Source organism: Leucopleurus acutus, assembly GCF_964270905.1.
Source record: "Leucopleurus acutus genome assembly, chromosome: 19".
Taxonomy (NCBI): Eukaryota; Metazoa; Chordata; class Mammalia; order Artiodactyla; family Delphinidae; genus Leucopleurus; species Leucopleurus acutus.
In genome coordinates, this window is record NC_139161.1 from 22,342,408 (window position 1) to 22,361,644 (window position 19,237).

At 53.4% G+C, this 19,237-nt stretch overlaps 2 protein-coding genes across 2 annotated transcripts; one reads left to right on the plus strand and one right to left on the minus strand.

Annotated features, from left to right (window-relative positions):
• Nucleotides 1–1,687: 1,687 nt before the first annotated feature.
• Nucleotides 1,688–8,307, plus strand: PNPO (pyridoxamine 5'-phosphate oxidase). Its single transcript, XM_082860111.1, has 7 exons — nt 1,688–2,119; nt 2,990–3,114; nt 4,202–4,301; nt 5,137–5,190; nt 5,443–5,571; nt 5,896–5,966; nt 6,188–8,307. The coding sequence occupies exons 1-7, from the start codon at nt 1,982–1,984 to the stop codon at nt 6,354–6,356; spliced, it is 786 nt and encodes a 261-aa protein (XP_082716237.1). The 5' UTR covers nt 1,688–1,981; the 3' UTR covers nt 6,357–8,307.
• A 2,114-nt stretch (nt 8,308–10,421) lies between these two features.
• On the minus strand, nt 10,422–15,673 carry PRR15L (proline rich 15 like). The gene is made up of 2 exons (XM_082860822.1): nt 15,485–15,673; nt 10,422–11,592 (listed from the first exon to the last, which is right to left on the minus strand). The coding sequence occupies exon 2, from the start codon at nt 11,561–11,563 to the stop codon at nt 11,261–11,263; it is 303 nt and encodes a 100-aa protein (XP_082716948.1). The 5' UTR covers nt 11,564–11,592; nt 15,485–15,673; the 3' UTR covers nt 10,422–11,260.
• Nucleotides 15,674–19,237: the final 3,564 nt, after the last annotated feature.

The window sequence follows — 19,237 nt, forward strand, 5'->3', positions numbered from 1 at the left end:
ATGAAGGCTTTACTGACTGTGTGACCTCTGGAGACCACTTCCTCCTTTTTGCTCCCCCTTACCTTGCAGAAACATCTGTTAAAATTCCTGTAACTCCTTAGCTTACAGATCTGCCTCCCACTGTAGACTATAAGCCCCTCGTGGGCAGGAACCATGCATCTTCATCTTCATATTTTCAGACCTAGCTCAGTGCCTGGTCCAAAAGAAGTCTTTAACACATGTCTACCCCACTATACCGAGCCCTTGGCTTTTAATTTTTAAGCAAACCATTCAAATGATCCTAGTCTTGGTACCCCAGAATCTTGGGTCCAGGGTAGCACAGCCCAAGCAGGGCTAAGAGTGTAGCTGCATGAACAAAATCATCTGAGCTGAAGGGTACTAATCACTGCTTACCCAGGTTCAAGTGCAGGGCCTTGGGAGGAGGGGAGCAATGTTCATATGTGGAAAGACAACTTCAACAAGAAAGAAAGCCCAGTCAACTCTCTCTCGACTGTGTTGACAGAGAAAAATGATGGCAACACAAAAACTTTGTACCAGCGGAGGATCCATAGATCAACATCGTTAAGCCTTGAGACATGTATTATTTCTTTGCAGCAAATTTGTCTTCCAGATTCTATTTGGCTCAAGCTATGTGCACATAATAAAGGATGATAGGTATCTAATGTTGGGCTTAATGAAGCTTGGCTGTAATGCAGACACCTGGGCAGGGCAGGAAGTTTCCCTTACCTGGCACAGTCCTGGGGTGCCTGCCTAGGTGGCTCCTGCAGCTCCCCTTCCTGATGTTGGTGGAAACCAGGACTACACAGAGGCCTTAACCCAAGGCTGCCCCAGCCAGGTCAAAGCTGGAATGGGCACTGGCAGGGGTCCTATTTCTCAGCCCTGAGTCCACAGCCTGCAAGTGACATAGACACAGACTGCAAGTGACATAGCTACCTGCTCCCCTGTGCCCTCCTTTATGGCTGGCACTGACCTGGAAGCTACACTCCAGCTACCTAGAAAGGGCAAAATGTGAAAAAGGGGAAACGACAAAGATGGGGGTGGCCCGGGAGAGGTGGGGCAATCTTTCCATCTACCAGAACACTGGCTAGTGTGAACTCTGCTGCAACCACAAAAGGGGAAACCATGAGGAAAGGGAGCAGCATGCTCTGACACAGGTTATAGCAATGAGGCTGGAGAGAGGGGATTCCGAGCTGGAAGATGGTTCTGGTCTGGGATGGCTTGATCCCAAATTTCCCTCTTCCCCTTTCTCATTCAGCCATCTGCGTTCTTACCATAGTCTTGGTAAGACTGCTCCTCCCCAGACCCCAGAGTACCTCCCCATACTCACACACTATACAGTACCTATCCCGTGAGATCCACAAGTCATTTGCAACCTGTCCCACTCTTGAACGCCAATTTCTCCCTCCCACCAGATCGCCCCTTTCTGTGTCTCCACATCACCTTGCCTCCGAGTCTGGCCCCTAATTCCATTTTCCATTTGTCCTTTCCTGGCACCAGCCTCCTCCGACGGGTACTTTCTGCACTAAGCTGGCCTTCAGGCACCTGCTAGGGGCCGGCCCCTTGATACTGACTACTCCCCTCAAGCCCCCAGCGGCTCATTCCCCGTCCCCGGCCAGGACCGCTTCATTTCCTATACCTTTAACAAACTCCACGTGCGTGTTAACGGCGGTGACAGCATTTCCTTGTCTCTCTGCTCCCGCCCCCGGAGGCGCCGTCCATTGGCTGCAGGGTTCCTCCGTTCTTGCTCTAATTGGCCTCGCTCTTGGAAAACTCTGACCAATGGCATCTCCGCGCCCGGCTCCCTCCACCAACCCTGGCTTCCTATTGGCTCCCATTGGCTCGGAGGACTTGGGGCCTGTGGGCCTGGCTCGGCAACTGGCAAGTTCTTCCTTGCCGGCGTAGATTCCCGGGCTAAGAAACTGGTTCCGAATCCAACGGAACCCAGCGCGGAGCGACGCCGGCTCACGTGGCCTGCGGCCCCATGACGTTCGGGCTACGGGGCGTCATCGTGACGTTCGGGCGACCCGCCGAGTGGCCCCGCTGCCTCCGCGACCTGTGCAGTCGCGGTGCTGTCATGGACCTGGGACCGATGCGCAAGAGTTACCGCGGGGACCGAGAGGTGCCGCCGCCCCGCAGGGCCTCCGCAGGGGCGGGGGCACAGGGGATCCGAGTCATCTCCGGAGCGGAGGGGAATGGGAGGGATAACCTGGGGTTTCTGGTCCACCCCTTGGGGCTCGGGGTCACCTCCGTGGGAGAAGGGGGTTCAAAGACAATCAAGGGGGAAGGTGTTCCGGGGAAACGAGGATGAAGGTGGACTCCAGAGGCAGCTTGTCTTAGGGGCTCAGGGCGCGCACTCGGGGGTCTGCCTGGATATCCTGCAGGTCGCTCCGCGCACCCCTTGGGCGGTTTACTCACCTCCCTGGGCCTCTGTTTCCTCACCTGTGAAGTGATAGTACTGACCTCACGGGGATATTATGGACTTTGATATTTGAAAAGTGCCTAGAACAGTGATAATTAGCTTATACATGTTTGATAAATAAGTAACACGTGGGGTAGGAGGGCTGTTTTACGCAGGAGGGGAGGAGAAAGCTCCTGGCTCTTACTGCCTTTTCCCTCCTCAGGAGAGAAACCAAGAGAATTATTTTGGAATTTGGGCCCAGGGCCTGGTTACCAAATCTGATTGCATGTGAGCATTTCCAGAAATGCATGTTAAACATGCAAGTTTTCATTAAACTTCAGACCTACTGAGTGAGAATTTACAGGGTGGAGCCCAGGAATCTGTCTTATTTTTTAGGCTCCCCAGGTGATAGGTTTGACACCCATGACATGAAACCCTGATTTGTCCATCAGTAGGTGTGGGACCTATTCACCTTTTCGTGTTTTTTGTTATGAGATAGTTGTTATGAGGACTAAATGAGTTAATATTTGAAAAGTGCCTAGAACAGCACTACATGTGTTTGTTAAGTGAAATAAAACTCTCCCTTCCCAGGCATTTGAGGAGACTCAGCTGACCTCCCTGAACCCCATGAAGCAGTTTGCTGCCTGGTTTGAGGAGGCTGTTCAGTGTCCTGACATAGGGGAAGCCAATGCCATGTGTCTTGCTACCTGTACCAGGTAGGCACAGCTGTGGGCCCTCTGAAGGTGGGTACAGATGAAGTAGGAAACTTAGGAAGCTCTCAATTTGATGGACGACAACTTTATGATTCTAGTTGTGTTATTAACATGCTGTGTGGCCTCAGGCAAGTAACTTGTCCTCTCTGGACCTCAGTGTCCTTACCTCTAAACCAAAGATTAGACTTTACTCAATTCCATTTCAGTGATAAAATGTAGTGCCTCATTCATCTCTGCCCTTGATGCACCCACCCCCCAATACACACACCTTTGTCTCCCGCATCTCCCGGTCTCCCCAGTTCCCATCTGCTCTTTGAGAGGCAGATCTCCTGGAACCTCTCCATAAAGCCCTCTTCCTCTCTTGAAATCTAGCGCAGTGCTTGTTTGTGTCATTCGTTTGACAATCCATCATAAACCCCTTGAGACATCTCTTATATTAGCCTCTTATTCAACTCTGCTTGTCCCCCACTCACTAAAGCACAAGGCCTTGAAGGCAGGGCTCTTGTACTGTGCCCCCAGATATCCCCCAGAGCTAGTTTGCTTGGGCCACCATAACAAAGTACCACAGACTGGGGGGGCTTAAACAACAGAGATTTATTTTCTCACAGTTCCGGAGGCTAGAAGTCCAAGGTCAAGGTGCTGTCAGAGTTGGTTTCTAATGAGGCCTCTCTTCCTGGCTTACAGATGGACACCTTTTTTGCTGTGTCCTCACATGGCCTTCCCTTTGTGTGTGCAGGGAGAGAGGGCTCTGGTGTCTCTTCCTCTTCTTATGACACCAGGCCTGCTAGATTAGAGTCCCACTCTTATGACCTCATTTAACCTTAATTATCTCCCTAAAGGCCCTGCCTGCAAATATAGTCACATTGCGGGTTAGGGCTTCAAAACTGAATTTTAGGGGAACCCAGTTCGGTCCATTACAGAGCCCTAGGCAATGGTGTCATACTGCACCTCCAGGACAAATTCCCATGGGCAAGTGGGAATGGGCAGCCTGAGTGCACAGACAGTGCAGAATCAGGGGGTACAGGTGTAGGGGTGCTCAGACATCCTGTGGGGAGGGGCTCTGACCACGGTGCTCTGCTCTTTGCCGCAGAGATGGGAAACCGTCCGCCCGCATGGTGCTGCTGAAGGGCTTTGGCAAGGATGGCTTCCGCTTCTTCACTAACTTCGAGAGTCGAAAGGGACAAGAGCTGGTGAGGGTTCACGGTAAATCCTTCCTGGGCCTGCAGGGTCCAGCCCTGGCTCATTGGTCACCTTCTCATGCCATAGCTGCCCCAACCCACTTGCCGGCTATGCTCAGGCACCATCCCGCCTGCGGGCCTTTGCACTTGCCCTTCTCTCTGCCGTGGATGAGTGCTCTCTGTAGGCACCCCTACCTCCCTATGTTTACCTGAGTAGCTCCTGTTCCTTTGGGTCCAGCCCCCACGTTACCTCCTCAGGAAAGCCTTCTGGACTCCCAGGCTGAGTCGGCCCCTTGCACTGTTTGCAGTCATTATAGCTGGCAACTTTCGTTGCTGCCATTTTTTTTAGTTTCTAACCATGCATGTATTTATGGGATTATGTGATTAATGTTTGTGTCCTCTGCAAACCGTAAGCTCCTTGGGGTCAGAGGCCGCATCTGTGGTATCTCTGTTATACCCCCAGCACCTCTCCCGGTGTTGAGCACAGAGTTGGCACTTCGTATGCATTCAATTCGTGAATCCAAAATGAGTGCCCTTCCCTGAGTCCAGTGCAGCCAAACATACATTTCTGAGGATTTGCAAATCTATGGGTGAGAGAAATGGCAAGCCTCACTTTGGAGTCCCTCTGGCCCATTTACCATGTGAACCTGGGCACGTGACTTAACCTCTCTGAGCCTGTCTCCACACCTGTAAAAGTTGGCCTACCTTTGAGGATTTAAAAATGAGACGTTACAGTAAATGCATCTGCAGTGGGCCTGCGCGTTGCAGACTCCCTGCCTTCCCCCCATGCTGGAGGCATCCTCACTTCTGTCCTGATGACTGTCTGTGGATTCTGTTTCCTTTCCAGGACTCTAATCCCTTTGCTTCCCTTGTCTTCTACTGGGAGCCCCTAAACCGTCAGGTGAGTGTGCATTCCTGGGACAGACTGGGGTGGGCAGGGGTGGGAAGGGCCTGAGTTTATGAATGAACCTGGTGAGGGTCCCCAGGCTGGGCAAACATCCTGCCTTTCAAACGGCTCTCACTTAGTTGGGCTAGCTGGAGTCAGGCGTGACAGGGCAGTGGATAAAGAGAAGAACAGAGAGGACTGGGGCCTCTACTGGTTGGGGGGGCAGGTGGCACGGAATGCCATCTAACCAGGACCATCCCTGTGCAGGTGCGAGTGGAGGGTCCCGTGAAGAAGCTGCCCGAGGAGGAGGCCGAGTGCTACTTCCACTCCCGCCCCAAGAGCAGCCAGATTGGGGCTGTGGTCAGTCACCAGAGTTCCGTGATCCCCGATCGGGAGGTGAGTGGGGCTTCTCCTTAGTCCTCTGGGTGGTAGTGCTTTGGCTCAGCCCCAGAGGCTGTCCCCAGGGGATGCCAGGGCCCTCTCTCTCCAGCAAAGTGAAATGGATGGTCTCCCTGGGGGGCATGGATTTGGCGAGCAGGGAACAGGCCTCCTGTATCTGTCTGACCCTCCCGTTGGACTGTGCCCCTAGAGGCCAGAGGCCAGCCGGGTTTGCACACCAGTGTCCTCAGCACCTGGCGCAAGAGCACATGCTCAGTAAGTGGTGATTAAGTGAATCACTGACTGGGTCTGGCCCTTCCTCCATCTCCTTCCCCTGGACAGTACCTGAGAAAGAAAAATGAGGAACTGGAGCAACTCTACCAGGAACAAGAGGTGCCGAAGCCAAAATACTGGTGAGTGATACCTGGTGGTCGTCTAGAAAGGGACACTGGGACCCTCGTGCTTACTTAAAGCCACCCTGTCCGTGGAATTACAGATCTCCTCCTTCCTGGCAACCCTTGTTGGATGCACGCCAGCAACTCCCTTCACGGGGCGCTGGGATGGTGCGGAGGGTGGTGGGGTTGCCTGGCTGGACAAACACGCAGAGCACCGAAGCCTCTGCTTCTCCTTGTAGGGGTGGCTACACCCTGTATCCCCAAGTAATGGAGTTCTGGCAAGGCCAAACCAACCGCCTGCATGACCGGATCGCTTTTCGACGGGGCCTACCGGCAGGAGACTCCCCCTTGGGGCCCATGACCCACCGAGGGGAGGAAGACTGGCTCTATGAGAGACTTGCACCCTGACTCCCAATCTGCTGGCGCTGACTGGAGCTGGGATCCGTGCTAAGAGAGGGTATGGGATCAGGAGCCAGGCCCTTCTACACTCAATGCATTTCCCTTCCCACCTCTTATATTCAGGGCCCTTCAGAGAGTTCTCTGTAGTCAGCTGGTCTAGTGGAGTCTAACAGTGGCATGGACAAGCACAAATGTAAAATAATCCCATAATTATTCTTGACCTTAACTATGATTTATTGGAATAGCTCCCTCTAGGGGTAGCGTCTGGTGTGATTCCCTTTTCTGGTCACAGTGGCTGGGCCCACCACAGCCTTGTCTGTTATCACGTGACAGTCATACCGGCCAAAGCCCATTGGTCCCAGCAGAAGCACCTGAGCCAATCTAGCCAATTGTTTTTTCTCGTCACCAATTTGAAATTTGAAACGGAGGGACTCAGAGCATAGGAGTGTCTGTAGCCAAGTCGATAATGGCCGCCTAGAAGCAACAGCCTCTGGGTGCTGCTCTTGCAACTCCCTCAGCAGTCCCTGGACCCCTCCTTCCTGTGTCTGGGCTGTGCAATTCCTCCTCCTACCTCAGAAAACCCATTGTCTCTTTACAAAAAAAAAAATCTTTTTTTCCTGCTTAAACTAGCCATTATCTATTTGTGTTGCTTGCAACGAAAAGTACCTTAACCATCTCATCTGCTAATAGGATATTTTTATACCACTTAGCCCAACTGATAGCTGCCTTCCATTATCCGAAGCACAGCAATGTGGAAAAGAGACCGAATTTATTCTCTGTCGCTCCAAAGGACCCACAGGTGGAAGCTGCACAGAAGTACATTTCATCTCAATATGGGAAGAGATTTCAAACAATTGGGGCTGCCTAGGAGGGTGTAGGTTAGGTAATGAGTGTTCTGTCACTGTCAGACAGGAGTTTTGTAGAAGGGACTTGTGCTGGTACCTACGTATCAGGAAGCTTTTCATCAAGCTTTACTTTCCACATTTGGTTATAAAAACTATATGTATGTGAAATACATATATACATACATTTATATGTATTTTACTTTCCAGGTATAAAATTAAATAATAGAAATTATACTTTTCTGACACTCACACATCCTTTTACCCCCACCCCCACCCCCAACTGATGATGACTCCTAGATCACTGGTTTTCATCCTCACTGGAATTACCGAGGAGCTTTAAAAACCCTGGTGCCCAGACCCACCCTCAGAGATGATCTGACCAGTGTGAGTGCAGCCCGGACTTGGGGAAGGTTAAAAGGTCCTCGGGGAATTCTGTGCAGCCGAGGTTGAGACCCCCCAGTAGTAGATGCTTGGTACTTGCCGTGTGGTCCACAGGCCAGCAGCATCAGCATCACTTGGGAGCCCAGCCCAGACCCACTGAATCTCACTCAGCTTTCAACAAGACCACCCCCGCCCCCAGGTGACCCAATGCACTAGCCTCAACTTCTAAAGCCACCGCCTCCCACCATCACAATTGGATTCTTCAGTCACCCTTGGCCGAGGCCTGTGCTGATCTGTAGTATTTGCTTTCCTCGAGCCCAAGTCTGGTGACCAGGGACAACCTGGGTGAGTGGCCTACAGGCTTCGGAGAGGAGCCAGGCTGGGCAAATGTTTGCTGTGACTAAGCCGGGATCAGAGAACTGACTGTTTGTACACATTGGCCCTGAGCTTGCTACCCTGTAAACTGCTTCATTCCACTGCATGGGCGTGTGCTTCTGTGTCTGTTACTGACTCCCTCCTCCAAGGGCGGCCCTCTGGGTGTTGGCCCCCCTTAAGCCTGGGTGCAGGAAGGCACAACAGTAATCCTGTGGCCACCTGCAGGAGAGGGTGCTGGGGTGCCCTTCCCTACCGTGTCCTGTTTGCATTGTTGGGGGCTGTGTATCCCCCCTGCTTTGGGCCTGGTCTCAGCTGTTCCTCTCCTCTCCTCTGACAATCACTGTGCCGAATCTATAATAAAAGCTCATCAGCCACGCATGATATTAATGTTCAATGTAGCCCAGTCTCGTCCCCACCCCCCAGGATTGAGGGGAGTTGGGGAATTAAGCAACTCCTCCCAACTGGCTTCTCCCCTCTGGGAGGTTGGGCGTCCAGCAGGGGGAGCCCGAAGCCCAGGGTTGGCCCCTCCTGGGCAGCGCAGGCCAGTTCTGGTCGGCCCTCCCTGCTCCCCCTTTCCCCCTTGCCACCCCTGGGTCTTGTCCCAGTGAAACTGTGGTGGATAACCCGCAGCCTTCCCGGCTCCCACACGTATCTGCACCCTCGCTTCCTCCTCCTCCTGCCCCGGCCTCGTGAACACTTGCAGCCGCCTTGGCTCTGACTCCCTGGGCAGCCAGATCTCCCTTTGGCTTTTAGTACCTCCCCCCACCCCCATTCATCCATCCCCCAGCTTAGGGATATATGTGGAGTTTCCCTGGAAGATTCCGCGGACATCACTTTGGGCCGTGGAGTGGGGTGGCAAGCATGGGGCAGGGGGGCCTGCGGACTCTCTCACCTAAGAGGGGTGGTGGTGCATGCGTTGCCAGCATGAGATAGAACCACGGGTCAGTGGCCCAGGGCCCAACCTCACCCCCCCGCTTGCCTCAGGGAACCTCAGGATGGCTGAAGTGGCAGGTCCCTACCGTCTGGGGTCACAGGGGACACTCACCTTTGAAGCTGGTTGACTTTCCCTCACTGGTTCCAGGGTCTGGGCAGCCCCATCGGATGGTGCTCGCCGTCCAGGATCCCGAGGCCCAGGCATAACCCCACCTCCCCTTCTGCAGAAGGTGACTGTGCTCCTTTCCTTGTTCTGAGCCTCAGTTTCCCTTCCCTAAGCAGATAAAAATCAAGTGTGGAAGGGGCTGTGTGGTGCAGCAGTCATGTGCACAGCTCTGGCCTCCGTCCCAGCTCGGCCACTGCAAGCCCTGACCTAGGGCTAGTGACTTGACCTCTCTAAGCCTCAGCTAATGCACCTGGAAAAGTGGAAAACAGCGATAATGATAGCACCCGTGATGAGTTAAAGGAGGACCTTGTGGAGGACTTGTCACAGCGCCTGGCCTGTCAGAAGCCCTCTGTGAGTGTCAGCTGCTAACCCTAGGCAGAGTTGCAGCCCTGGGAAAGTCAGCTTCTCCATGGGAGGCCTTATGGACTGAGTGATTGATGGGACCCTAGAAAGTTCCATGTGGTGGGGAGGGATACGGGAAGAGGCTTTGGGGAAGGCAGCACACCTGAGCCCGCCTTCCCTCCCTCCGGCCCCTGGTCTCCCACACTCATCCTCAGAGTTCCCTCTGGCCTGGGTGAGGCCACCTAACAAAGGCACCCTTGTACAGGTCTGTTTGTTTTGGTAAATTTCCTGAGTACCTCCCTGGGGTGGCCCAGTAGCTGCGAGGAGCTGACCTGGAAGCCACAGAATCACATTGTTTAGTTGTCACCTTGGTCTCTCTCTGTTCCCACCATGAGCTCCAAAGATTTGGCCAATTTTTTCCAGTTCTCAGCTCCTGGGTCTGGACCTAACAGCATAGGGAGTAAGCTCTCTCCTTGTCCTTAAACGGTAGCTGTGGGCTATAGTGGAGTTCCTTCATAAAGGAAGGGGAAGGAAACCAATATTCACTGGGCACCTACTATAGGACTACTTACGGGCCACTTAATACTGACCACCCCCTGTGAAATAGGTATTATTACAGCCCCTTTTGCAGAAGAGGAAACAGGCTCAGAGGAGGTGTTTTTTGTTATTGTTGCTGTTGCTGCTTTTTTTTTCTCTTTAATGTTCCCCCACATCACACAGCTACTAAGGGGGGAACCAGAATTTGAATCTGGATCCCAAACCAAACCACTGAGATTTGGGGATTGGTCACCAAAGGTCTACTCCATTCTCTTGGAGCCCCTGACAGCCTCTCTTGCTGAGGTGTAACTAGCTCCCTCCTTTACTCTCTTCATCTCCAGATGCTAAAGATGGCTTGGTGGTGAAGTTAGTGACCCAGGTGCTACATTTTTACACCTGGGGACCCTTCCTGGTGCTTGAGAGGAATAGTTCGAACACAAAGTAAAAAAGAGTAAAGGCATGAAAAACAGCATCTCAGTAAACGCAAGACAAGAGCATAAACAGGTTCTCTGCTTCTGCAGCATTGTTTATTACAAAGAGAGAAACCTACGAGGATTTTTTTAAACAAAATTCAAGGCTGCAGGACTCACCTCTGAGGCTGATCCATCTTAAATACTAGTAGGGGGAGGAGGGCTCCTCTCAGAGCCTCCCACCCCCTTTCTGAGTTTGGACCCGCGGGGCAGTGTAGCTTTCCTTTGAGGGTATGTGCAGGAACCCATGGGGTCCCTAATCTGGCCTTCTGCAGCACCCCCTAGGGAGTGCCAGGGTTGCCCTCCCCCTGCACCTGGGGGCAGAGTTCCAGGAAGTTTCCCACCTGAGTTAGGAGGTGAGCTCAAGTTCAGCATCTCCGCCTCTGCTCCAGGAAGCCACCCCGCATCACGTGGCTTCTGGAAAATGCACTCTCAGAATCGATCCAGAGAATAATCACAGGTAGAGAAAGTAGAGGGAGCCGCAATTCAAACTCACCCTTGACCCTGTGTCCCAGGAGGGGGTGAGGTCTGTCCAGCTCCCTGTTCCATTCCTTCTACGCCCACCTCCCTTCTGGTGCTTCCACCTCTTCGAGGAGGGCTGTCCTTCCTGAGTGGGACTTTTCATCCTTGAACTGGAGTGCCTTTGTGTGTGGTGGGGGAGGGCGGGAGGACCTGGGATCTCTCAGGCCTTCTAGAAAGCTGGAGCACATAAATACAAACCTAAAACCAGACGTTTCCTGCCAGCAGGCATCGACTGCCGCCGAGGCTTCGGCTGTGGCCAAAGAGGCCAGCGTGGCGAGCTCCCGTCTCAGATCCGGCTGATGGCAGGGAGTGGGGAGGTGCTAGCGTCCTCCTTGGCCCCCTTCACTGTCCTTTGCCCTCCCTGTCATCAAAGAGGTTGGGGTTCTCTGCCAGCGTGGCTCGGACTTTTTTCTTCTCCTTGAAGCGGCCCGAATTGGAGACTTTGACGTGCTTGCCCTTTGTGTTCTTGTCCACAATCTTCTCCAGGCGGGTGTTAAAGTTGCTGTTGGGGCCCCCGCTGTCAGGCCTTGGGGGCTCTGCGCCGCCCTCAGTTTGGGTGTAGGTGTCAGGGATCTCATACAGCACCTTGGGAGTGGATTTCTTTTTCCGGAGGAAAGTCAGCTTCCACCAACCAACTTCGGTCATGGTGCTCTCACACCCGAGGGTGGGCCTTTCTGCAGGAGCAGGGGATGTAGAGAAAGGGGTCAGTGGGGAGAAGGGGCGAGGGCCCCTTTCTAGTCTCCCAAATGTGGGCTATTTTCATAGCCTGGGCTTGAAAGAATTGAAGCCTGGGGCCAAATGATTCAGGTAGGGATTCAGGTAGGTGATGCAATACTTTTGGGGTATATCAGGAGAGAGAGGGGTCTGGGGAAGGGGTGGCCAAGAAGACATCCATGGGGAAGCCATCTGAGCCAGGCGGAGGGGACAATGGGACAACCAAACACCACTGCCAGGCAGCTTTGACACTCCAGGCCCCTTGGGGCTGCAGGAAGGGGAAGAGCTCGTCCCGGTCACACAGCAACCAGGCCTTTGCCGCCTTCCCATGCTGTTCCTGCTATACCTCCAGGCCCTGCTGCCAGGAGTGGACAGATGGTCAGCTGGTATCAGACGGACAGAAACACCCAGTGCATTTTACTTGGAATTCATTACAAAATTAAATAGGATTTGTGATGGTCAGAGTAATTTGGACTTCGCAGTGGTCCCCACCACGACTAAATGAGCAGCCGGGGTCTTTCTAAGGGCGAGAAAGGTCAGGCTGGGAGCGGGAAGTCCCGAGGACTGTTCCAGCCCCGTGACCTCTGGCAAGTTACTTCTCTGGACCTCGGTGTCCTCACCCATCCCTTTCAGCCCTAACATTTAGCTGTAACGTTAATCCCTGCCCAGGAGGTAGACATGCTTTGCAAAGTATTCAATAACATTTATGCTAACGTGATAATTATTGAGGGGTGGCTCCCCTTCTCCATACGGCTTCCACAAGGACAGGGGTTTGAAGGGGACCTGAACATTTGGAAGGAAGTTTGGTGCAGCCAAGAGGTACATGTGGGATCTGGTTATCACAGGCTGGACCCTCCATAAGGATGCCCCACAAGAGGTGGGGCAAAGGGGCTGAAATCCAGGCCTCGCCCCTGTCGCGACACGGATGTGGCCTAGCCTTTTACTAATTTCCACAAAGTTGCCGCCTGAGCTAGTCGAAGTTCTGGCAGGTGAAGTTGCCTGGACACCACAAGAAGAAGAGAGCATAGACTGGAGGAATCACGATCAATGAAAAAGCACGCAGAGCAATGAGAAATGGAGGCATCTCTGGGCCCGGAGGGATTGGTGGTCTGGTTCTGAGGACTCCGTGGCATGGGCTGTGAAAGTCCTGAGGAGGAGGGTGCGATAGCCACGGTACACAGTACAGAAAGCTAGATGGTCAGCCGGCCTAAGCCCAGGCCAACGTGTCACCTCCTTTTAAAAACTGATGGTCTTGGGAATTGCCTGGCGGTCCAGTGGTTAGGACTCCACCGTTTCACTGCTGAGGGCCCGAGGGCCTGGGTTCAGCCCCTGGTGGGGAACTAAGATCCCGCAAGCCGTGCGGCGTGGCCAAAAAACCCAAAAAACAAACAAAAAAACCCTGATGGTCTTAACTACATTTACATTTTCTAAAAAGACCAGAAACAAATATGACAAATGATTAATATTGGTTTTCTTTATGTAGAAGGAATAGGGGATGTTTTCTCCTCTCCATTTATTTATTTATTTATTTATTTTTTATTTATTTATTTTTAGCCGTACGCGGGCCTCTCACTATTGTGGCCTCTCCTGTTGCAGAGCACAGGCTCCGGACGCGCAGGCTCTGCGGCATGTGGGATCTTCCCGGACCAGGGCACGAACCCGTGTCCCCTGCATCGGCAGGCAGACTCTCAACCACTGCGCCACCAGGGAAGCCCTCCTCTCCATTTTTTGATTCCCAGATTTTCCATAATGAGTCTGGATTTCTTTTAGAGGGGGAGCATATCAAATTCAGAAAAAATGAAAGCGGGATACTGACCTAGGCTTGGAATGAATTGAGTGCCTGCCTCCATGGCCCCCTTGTTGCGGTCATCCCCTGGCCCTCCGTATACCCATCCCCTTGCCCAAAGCAGATACCCAGTGGATTGCTTCCCACCTCTCTGTGCACTTTGCCAGCTCTGTCCCTCGAGTTGAGCTCAAGTAGCAAGAGAATCCCAGGGAGATCTAGTGCAGCTCCCACTTAGAAAGTGAAGGAGGGGGCTTCCCTGGTGGCGCAGTGGTTGAGAGTCCGCCTGCTGATGCAGGGGACACGGGTTTGTGCCCTGGTCTGGGAAGATCCCACGTGCCACGGAGCGGCTGGGCCCGTGAGCCATGGCCGCTGAGCCTGTGCGTCCGGAGCCTGTGCTCCGCAACGGGACAGGCCACAGCAGTGAGAGGCCTGCGTACCGCAAAAAAAAAAAAAAAAAGAAAGAAAGTGAAGGAGGGGTGAGTAGTCAGATAAATACCTTCAGGGCACCCTGGAGAGGTGAGCGCACCAAGGGGATAGCCTGAGAGCTTTGCTTTGGCAGTCTGCCCCACCTGGGCTGAGCACAGCCTTGCACAGAACTTGGTGTGCCAGAATGGGTTTCTGGAAGGAGCTGTGGGGAGGGCTGGGAAGGAGGAACAGGGCGCTTGCTTGGCCTGTGGGTGCCCCAGTCACCACCTGGTCCGGGGCAAAGTCCACAGCCCCACCACCTCCCACTGCCAAGGAACTTGGGGAGTGGAGGATCCAGCTCCTGAACCGACAGTAACCACCAAACTGTGTCAGAAAACCACAGAGAGAGGTCGGAATAGCCCTCGGACCCTGCGCTGGAGCCTCTACCACGGTGCCCTTGTCTCCTGGCCTTGGAGAACCCTGGTCTCTCCAAGATGCTTTTTGCCATGCCTTGCTATCCCTCCTGTCCAGGAGGACATGCGCGCACCAGTAAGCAGGTGTTTGGCCCTCTAGGCAAGCCTGACCTATGGAAATCTGAACTTGCGGAACAGATAAATTAGTGGACTATTCTTTGTTTTACAAGATAACCTGGCTATAAGATTCTTTTACATAGTGAGCTACCCCAAAGTAGTGTAAAATCTGATTTGCTTTAGAAAAACAAAAGTCACACGATAGCCAAACTTCCCAGGTATCCAAAGTTGCAAAGAGCCAGATGCCTACAGCCACAGGTCCATGCCTAGTCACAGGAGGCTAGGGAGGCCTGGGGGAAGGGAAGGTACTTGGGATTTTGAACAGACTCGGCATTTGGTGACACGTCTGCTTGTGCAGGACCCTGAGCAGGCCGCGCTGAGGGCAGGGCCCTTGCCCCGGGGCCTTGCCATCCATGGGATGATAGAAATCAGCCCTGAAGATGTAAGCTACACCTCTGCTGTTTGCACAGCTTGGGAACCCACAAAGGGCCTCACGGGACAGCCTGCCCCCCCCCACCCTGCCTATGGTGGTCAGCACCCTGGCATGCGTGTAGGCACCCCAGGACAGCCCCCACCATGCCAGCTGGGTTCTGTGAGCTCTCCTAAGGGCCTTGCCCAGACTGGGCTAGGCTCCTTCTGAGCTGGGACAAGTTAACCATTGACAGGGGTGCAGGTGGAAGGGTGGAGGGGGATTGAGGGAGCAAGTCAGCGTCCATGTTGCAAGACAGAACTCAGAACCCCCATCCCCCATCTCTCTGCAGGGCCCCTGTGGTATTTCTTCACTCTGTATGAGACTGGGGTACCCTGGATAGGACAGGGAGATGTTCCTACTGGCCAGCCAGAAACATCCTCCAGGCTGGGGGGTAGGAGGTGGTAGGCTCCAGCTCACAAGAGTTAACAGAGCCCCGCTCTGGAGTTAAACTTTCCCAGAAGGAGCTCTGTTGGAGGCCTGGATTGACTCCAAGAAGCCAGTGGGATGAGTGGAGTTCTGCCTGCCCACCTAGTGAGAGATGGGAGACTGCGTGCCTGGTTCCCCCTCCCAGCTGGGCCTGTCAGCTGTGGAGGCAGAACTGGGTCCCCTGACAGAGGTCTGTGCCTTGGTTTCCCCTCCTGCCCACCCTCTGCCTGTACCTGTGATCCCGATCGCTCCGGGCTGAAGGCGAGAGCTTCCCTAGAGAAGGAGCTGAGTGGAGGAGCTGCCCCGAGGGAGGCTGAGGGAGGTAGGGGTGCCTCCGGGGTGCCACGCCAGGCAAGGCTCAGGCCAGGAGAGCTGAGTAGGAGCAGCTGTGCGGCAGGTGAGAGAGAAACAGGTGCAGGAGCGGGTACCTGCTCAGCGGCGCTGCAGCTCCAGGAGTCAAGGTGAACCTGAAACCCAGCCCTTCCCGGCTGAGTAAACAGAAGCAGAGGCTGGCTTGCCTGATGAATATTCATCACCCCAGAAATCCAACCCCAGCACCCCCCGCACCCACCCAGAAGCCAGGGTCCTCCAGGGACCGCCCAGCCAGGAGGAGGCAATCCTGAGAGAAGTCTGAGGTGGGGAGAACACGGGAGCCTCTCTCCTCAGTTTCCCCACTCTCAGGTGCCTGGTGGCAACCCCCAACCATAACCAAGGTCACCCCCACCCATTTCATGCCCCAAAGAGACCAGACCCTTCCCCGGAATGAACTGCCGCCTGGACGTTGCCCCGGGCACAGCCGGGGAAGGGTTAAGGGCCGCTGCTCCCATTGGCTGGGAGGGACGGGGTGCACCCAGCTCCTTTGAACTCCGGAGTCGAAACCAGTCCCTGGTTAAACTGGTTGGCAGACCGGTTCCCAGGCTCTCCTCCCAGGCTGTCCGCTCCTACCCCAAGCCTCAGGCGGGTGCTGGGTGGGGGGCTGTGGCTGCTTCCTGACCTGAAGGGCCTTCCTCAAGATCTCCCTGGAGGTGGGGTTGAGCGTCACCAGCCCCTCCTTAGGCCAGGTTCACCACAGCCTCAAGCATCCTCATCCCCTGCTCCCTCGCTTAGAAGTAGGCTTCAAAGACCTTGAAATCCTACCTTCCTCCATGCACCGTGTCCATTCCAGGCTCAGAGCGAGGCACTGGGTAGAGAAAAGGCATACGATTCCCCCTATCCCTGGCTCTCCCTCCAAGTTACATTCTAAATTCTAATTAATCTACTCTCAAACCTGCCCTACCATCTCCAACCCTGCATCTACTTGGTTCAGCTTCTCATGGCCTCTTGAGTACGTGTTTGCCTCCATCCTAAATATCCCCTTGTGCCCCTAGGCCTCAGGTGGACAGTCCTTCAAAGGCTCCCCACGGCCCATAGTGGAACAGACTTGGCCTGGCCCTCCTAGGAAGGGGCCTCTGCAGCCTCCTCTCCCAACGCTCCCTGAATGTGCACGTGAGGTCTTTCTCTGCCTACCTTCCTGGGTGCAGAAGCTGCCTAATAGGACGAGATTAGGAATGGCCTCTCCACACCCTGAGTAAACCAAGACAAACTCCTATCCATCCTTCAAGGCCTAAATTAATTATTATGCCCCCTGCTCCACCAGGAATTTTCTTGTTCCTACAGGGCTTACTCACATGCTTCTATTTAACATGCTATATACCATGATTGATTAAATATGTATACACACACACATATATAGTATTATTTTTTAATTTATTTATTCATTTGTTTATTTTGGGCTGCTTTGGGTCTTCGTTGCTGCTTGTGGACTTTTACTAGTTAGGGCGAGCTGGGGCTACTCTTCGTTGAGGTGCGCGGACCCCTCATTGCGGTGGCTTCTCTTGCTGTGGAGCACAGGCTCTAGGTGCGCAGGCTTCAGTAGTTGCAGCACGCAGGCTCAGTAGTTGTGGTTCACGGGTTCTAGAGTGCAGGCTCAGTAGTTGTGGCACACGGGCTGAGTTGCTCCGCGGCACGTGGGATCTTCCCGGACCAGGGCTCCATCCCGTGTCCCCTGCATTGGCAGGTGGATTCTTTTTTTTTTTTTTTTTTTTGCGGTACGCGGGCCTCTCACTGCTGTGGCCTCTCCCATTGCGGAGCACAGGCTCCAGACACGCAGGCTCAGCAGCCATGGCTCACGGGCCTAGCCGCTCTGCGGCATATGGGATCTTCCCAGACCGGGTAATGAACCCATGTCCCCTGCATCGGCAGGCGGACTCTCAACCACTGTGCCACCAGGGAAGCCCGGCAGGTGGATTCTTAACCACTGCACCACCAGGGAAGTCCACATGTATAGTATTGTAATGATCTAGTCATGTATTTGCCTCCCTTATAGAATGTTAGCTCTTGGAGCCCAGAGTTATCTATCACTGATACTGACCTGATATATAGCAGGTACTTAATGCAAACTTTGAAATACAAATAAGAGGGACTTCCCTCATGGCACAGTGGTTAAGAATCCGCCTGCCAATGCAGGGGACACCGGTTTGATCCCTGGTTTGGGAATATCCCACATGCTGCAGAGCAAATAAGCCCGTGCGCCACAACTACTGAGCCTGCACGCCACAACTACTGAAGCCTGCGCGCCTAGAGCCCACGTTCCACAACAAGAGAAGCCACCAAAATGAGAAGACCGTGGACCGCAACAAAGAGTAGCCCCTTTCGCCGCAACTAGAAAAAGCCCACGCGCAGCAATGAAAACCCAATGCAGACAAAAATAAATTAATTAATTACTTAATTAAAAAAATACAAATGAGATACAGAAGTATTGTCTTTAAGAAATTCTTAATGTAACCACTTGCCTTTGTCCTACTCTCCCTGGGGCAGGTAAATGTGAAAGAAAACACATTTATTTCACTTCTTGTGGTTTCAGCTACACCAGGCTTGCTGATACGTTATCAATTCCCCTGGGGTCTATGTGAATTGAGGATATTACTTTGTAAGGTTCTCCTGCCTCTCATGAGAGGTACACACAGTTGTCCCAAGAAGGTTTCTAGATCTGTCACTTTCTCTGAAAGCCTAGTCTATTTGAGAGTGGATGTCCAGTCCAGAAGACACCAGAAGAGGCTAAGAACTTAACTCAGGTGTTGGGAAGATACTGGAAGGATGATGGGATGACACTATCCTGGAGGACTGTAACCAAGGGCCAGGACAGCATTTCCATCTGTAGGAGGAGGGGCTTGTGCTGGAAGCACTCCCTGCCCCCACTCCAAAATTCAGGGCTTTCTGATGTGTGGGACCCAGGAGGGCAGAATTCTGTTCTCTCAGCTCCAGTCTGGAGGATGCGCCCTGGTGGGTGGGATTCAGTGGATACCCATGTAGCCTGCCCTTCGAAGAATGCCAGCAGGACCAGGTGCAGGGGTAGAGGCCCGCCCCAGCTCCCCTTCCTGGGAGGGACCAGCCTGGGAAGTCAGGCCCAACCCCTGACCTTTGGTAGGTTTGTTTCTGGGAGGAGCAGGGTTGGGAGAGGAGTTTGAGATAAGGCTATAAACTATGAATATCCCTTAAACAGATCACCCCTCGAAAGACTGCTTTATTGCTTTCTAGAATTTTCCACCTTTTAATGCACCTTCCTAAAACTAGTTTCAAGTATGATATTCCAAATACAAACATGCAATGTGCACTTTTTCAGAAATGTGTCCTTGTTGAGTAAAGCAAGTAAAATACACCTAAGGGAGCCTCAAGGACCTTGGTGCCTGTTGGGACATGCAGCCACCGGGCCCCACTGGATTATAGATCTCTAATCTGGCCCAACAGATCATTCTTCTCTTATTGACCTCTGCCCAGGGAGTAGATATAGGCTCCAGGGAGAAGAGAGGGGCTACCATTCTCCTCAGCACTCCCCCTCCTCTGGAAGGCCAGAAGATGGGAGATCCTGGGGGGGCGGGGGTTGGGTAGCTTGGCTGAGGGGATAAGTGGGGCCAGGCCAAAGACTGGCCTCTGGAAGCTACACCAGG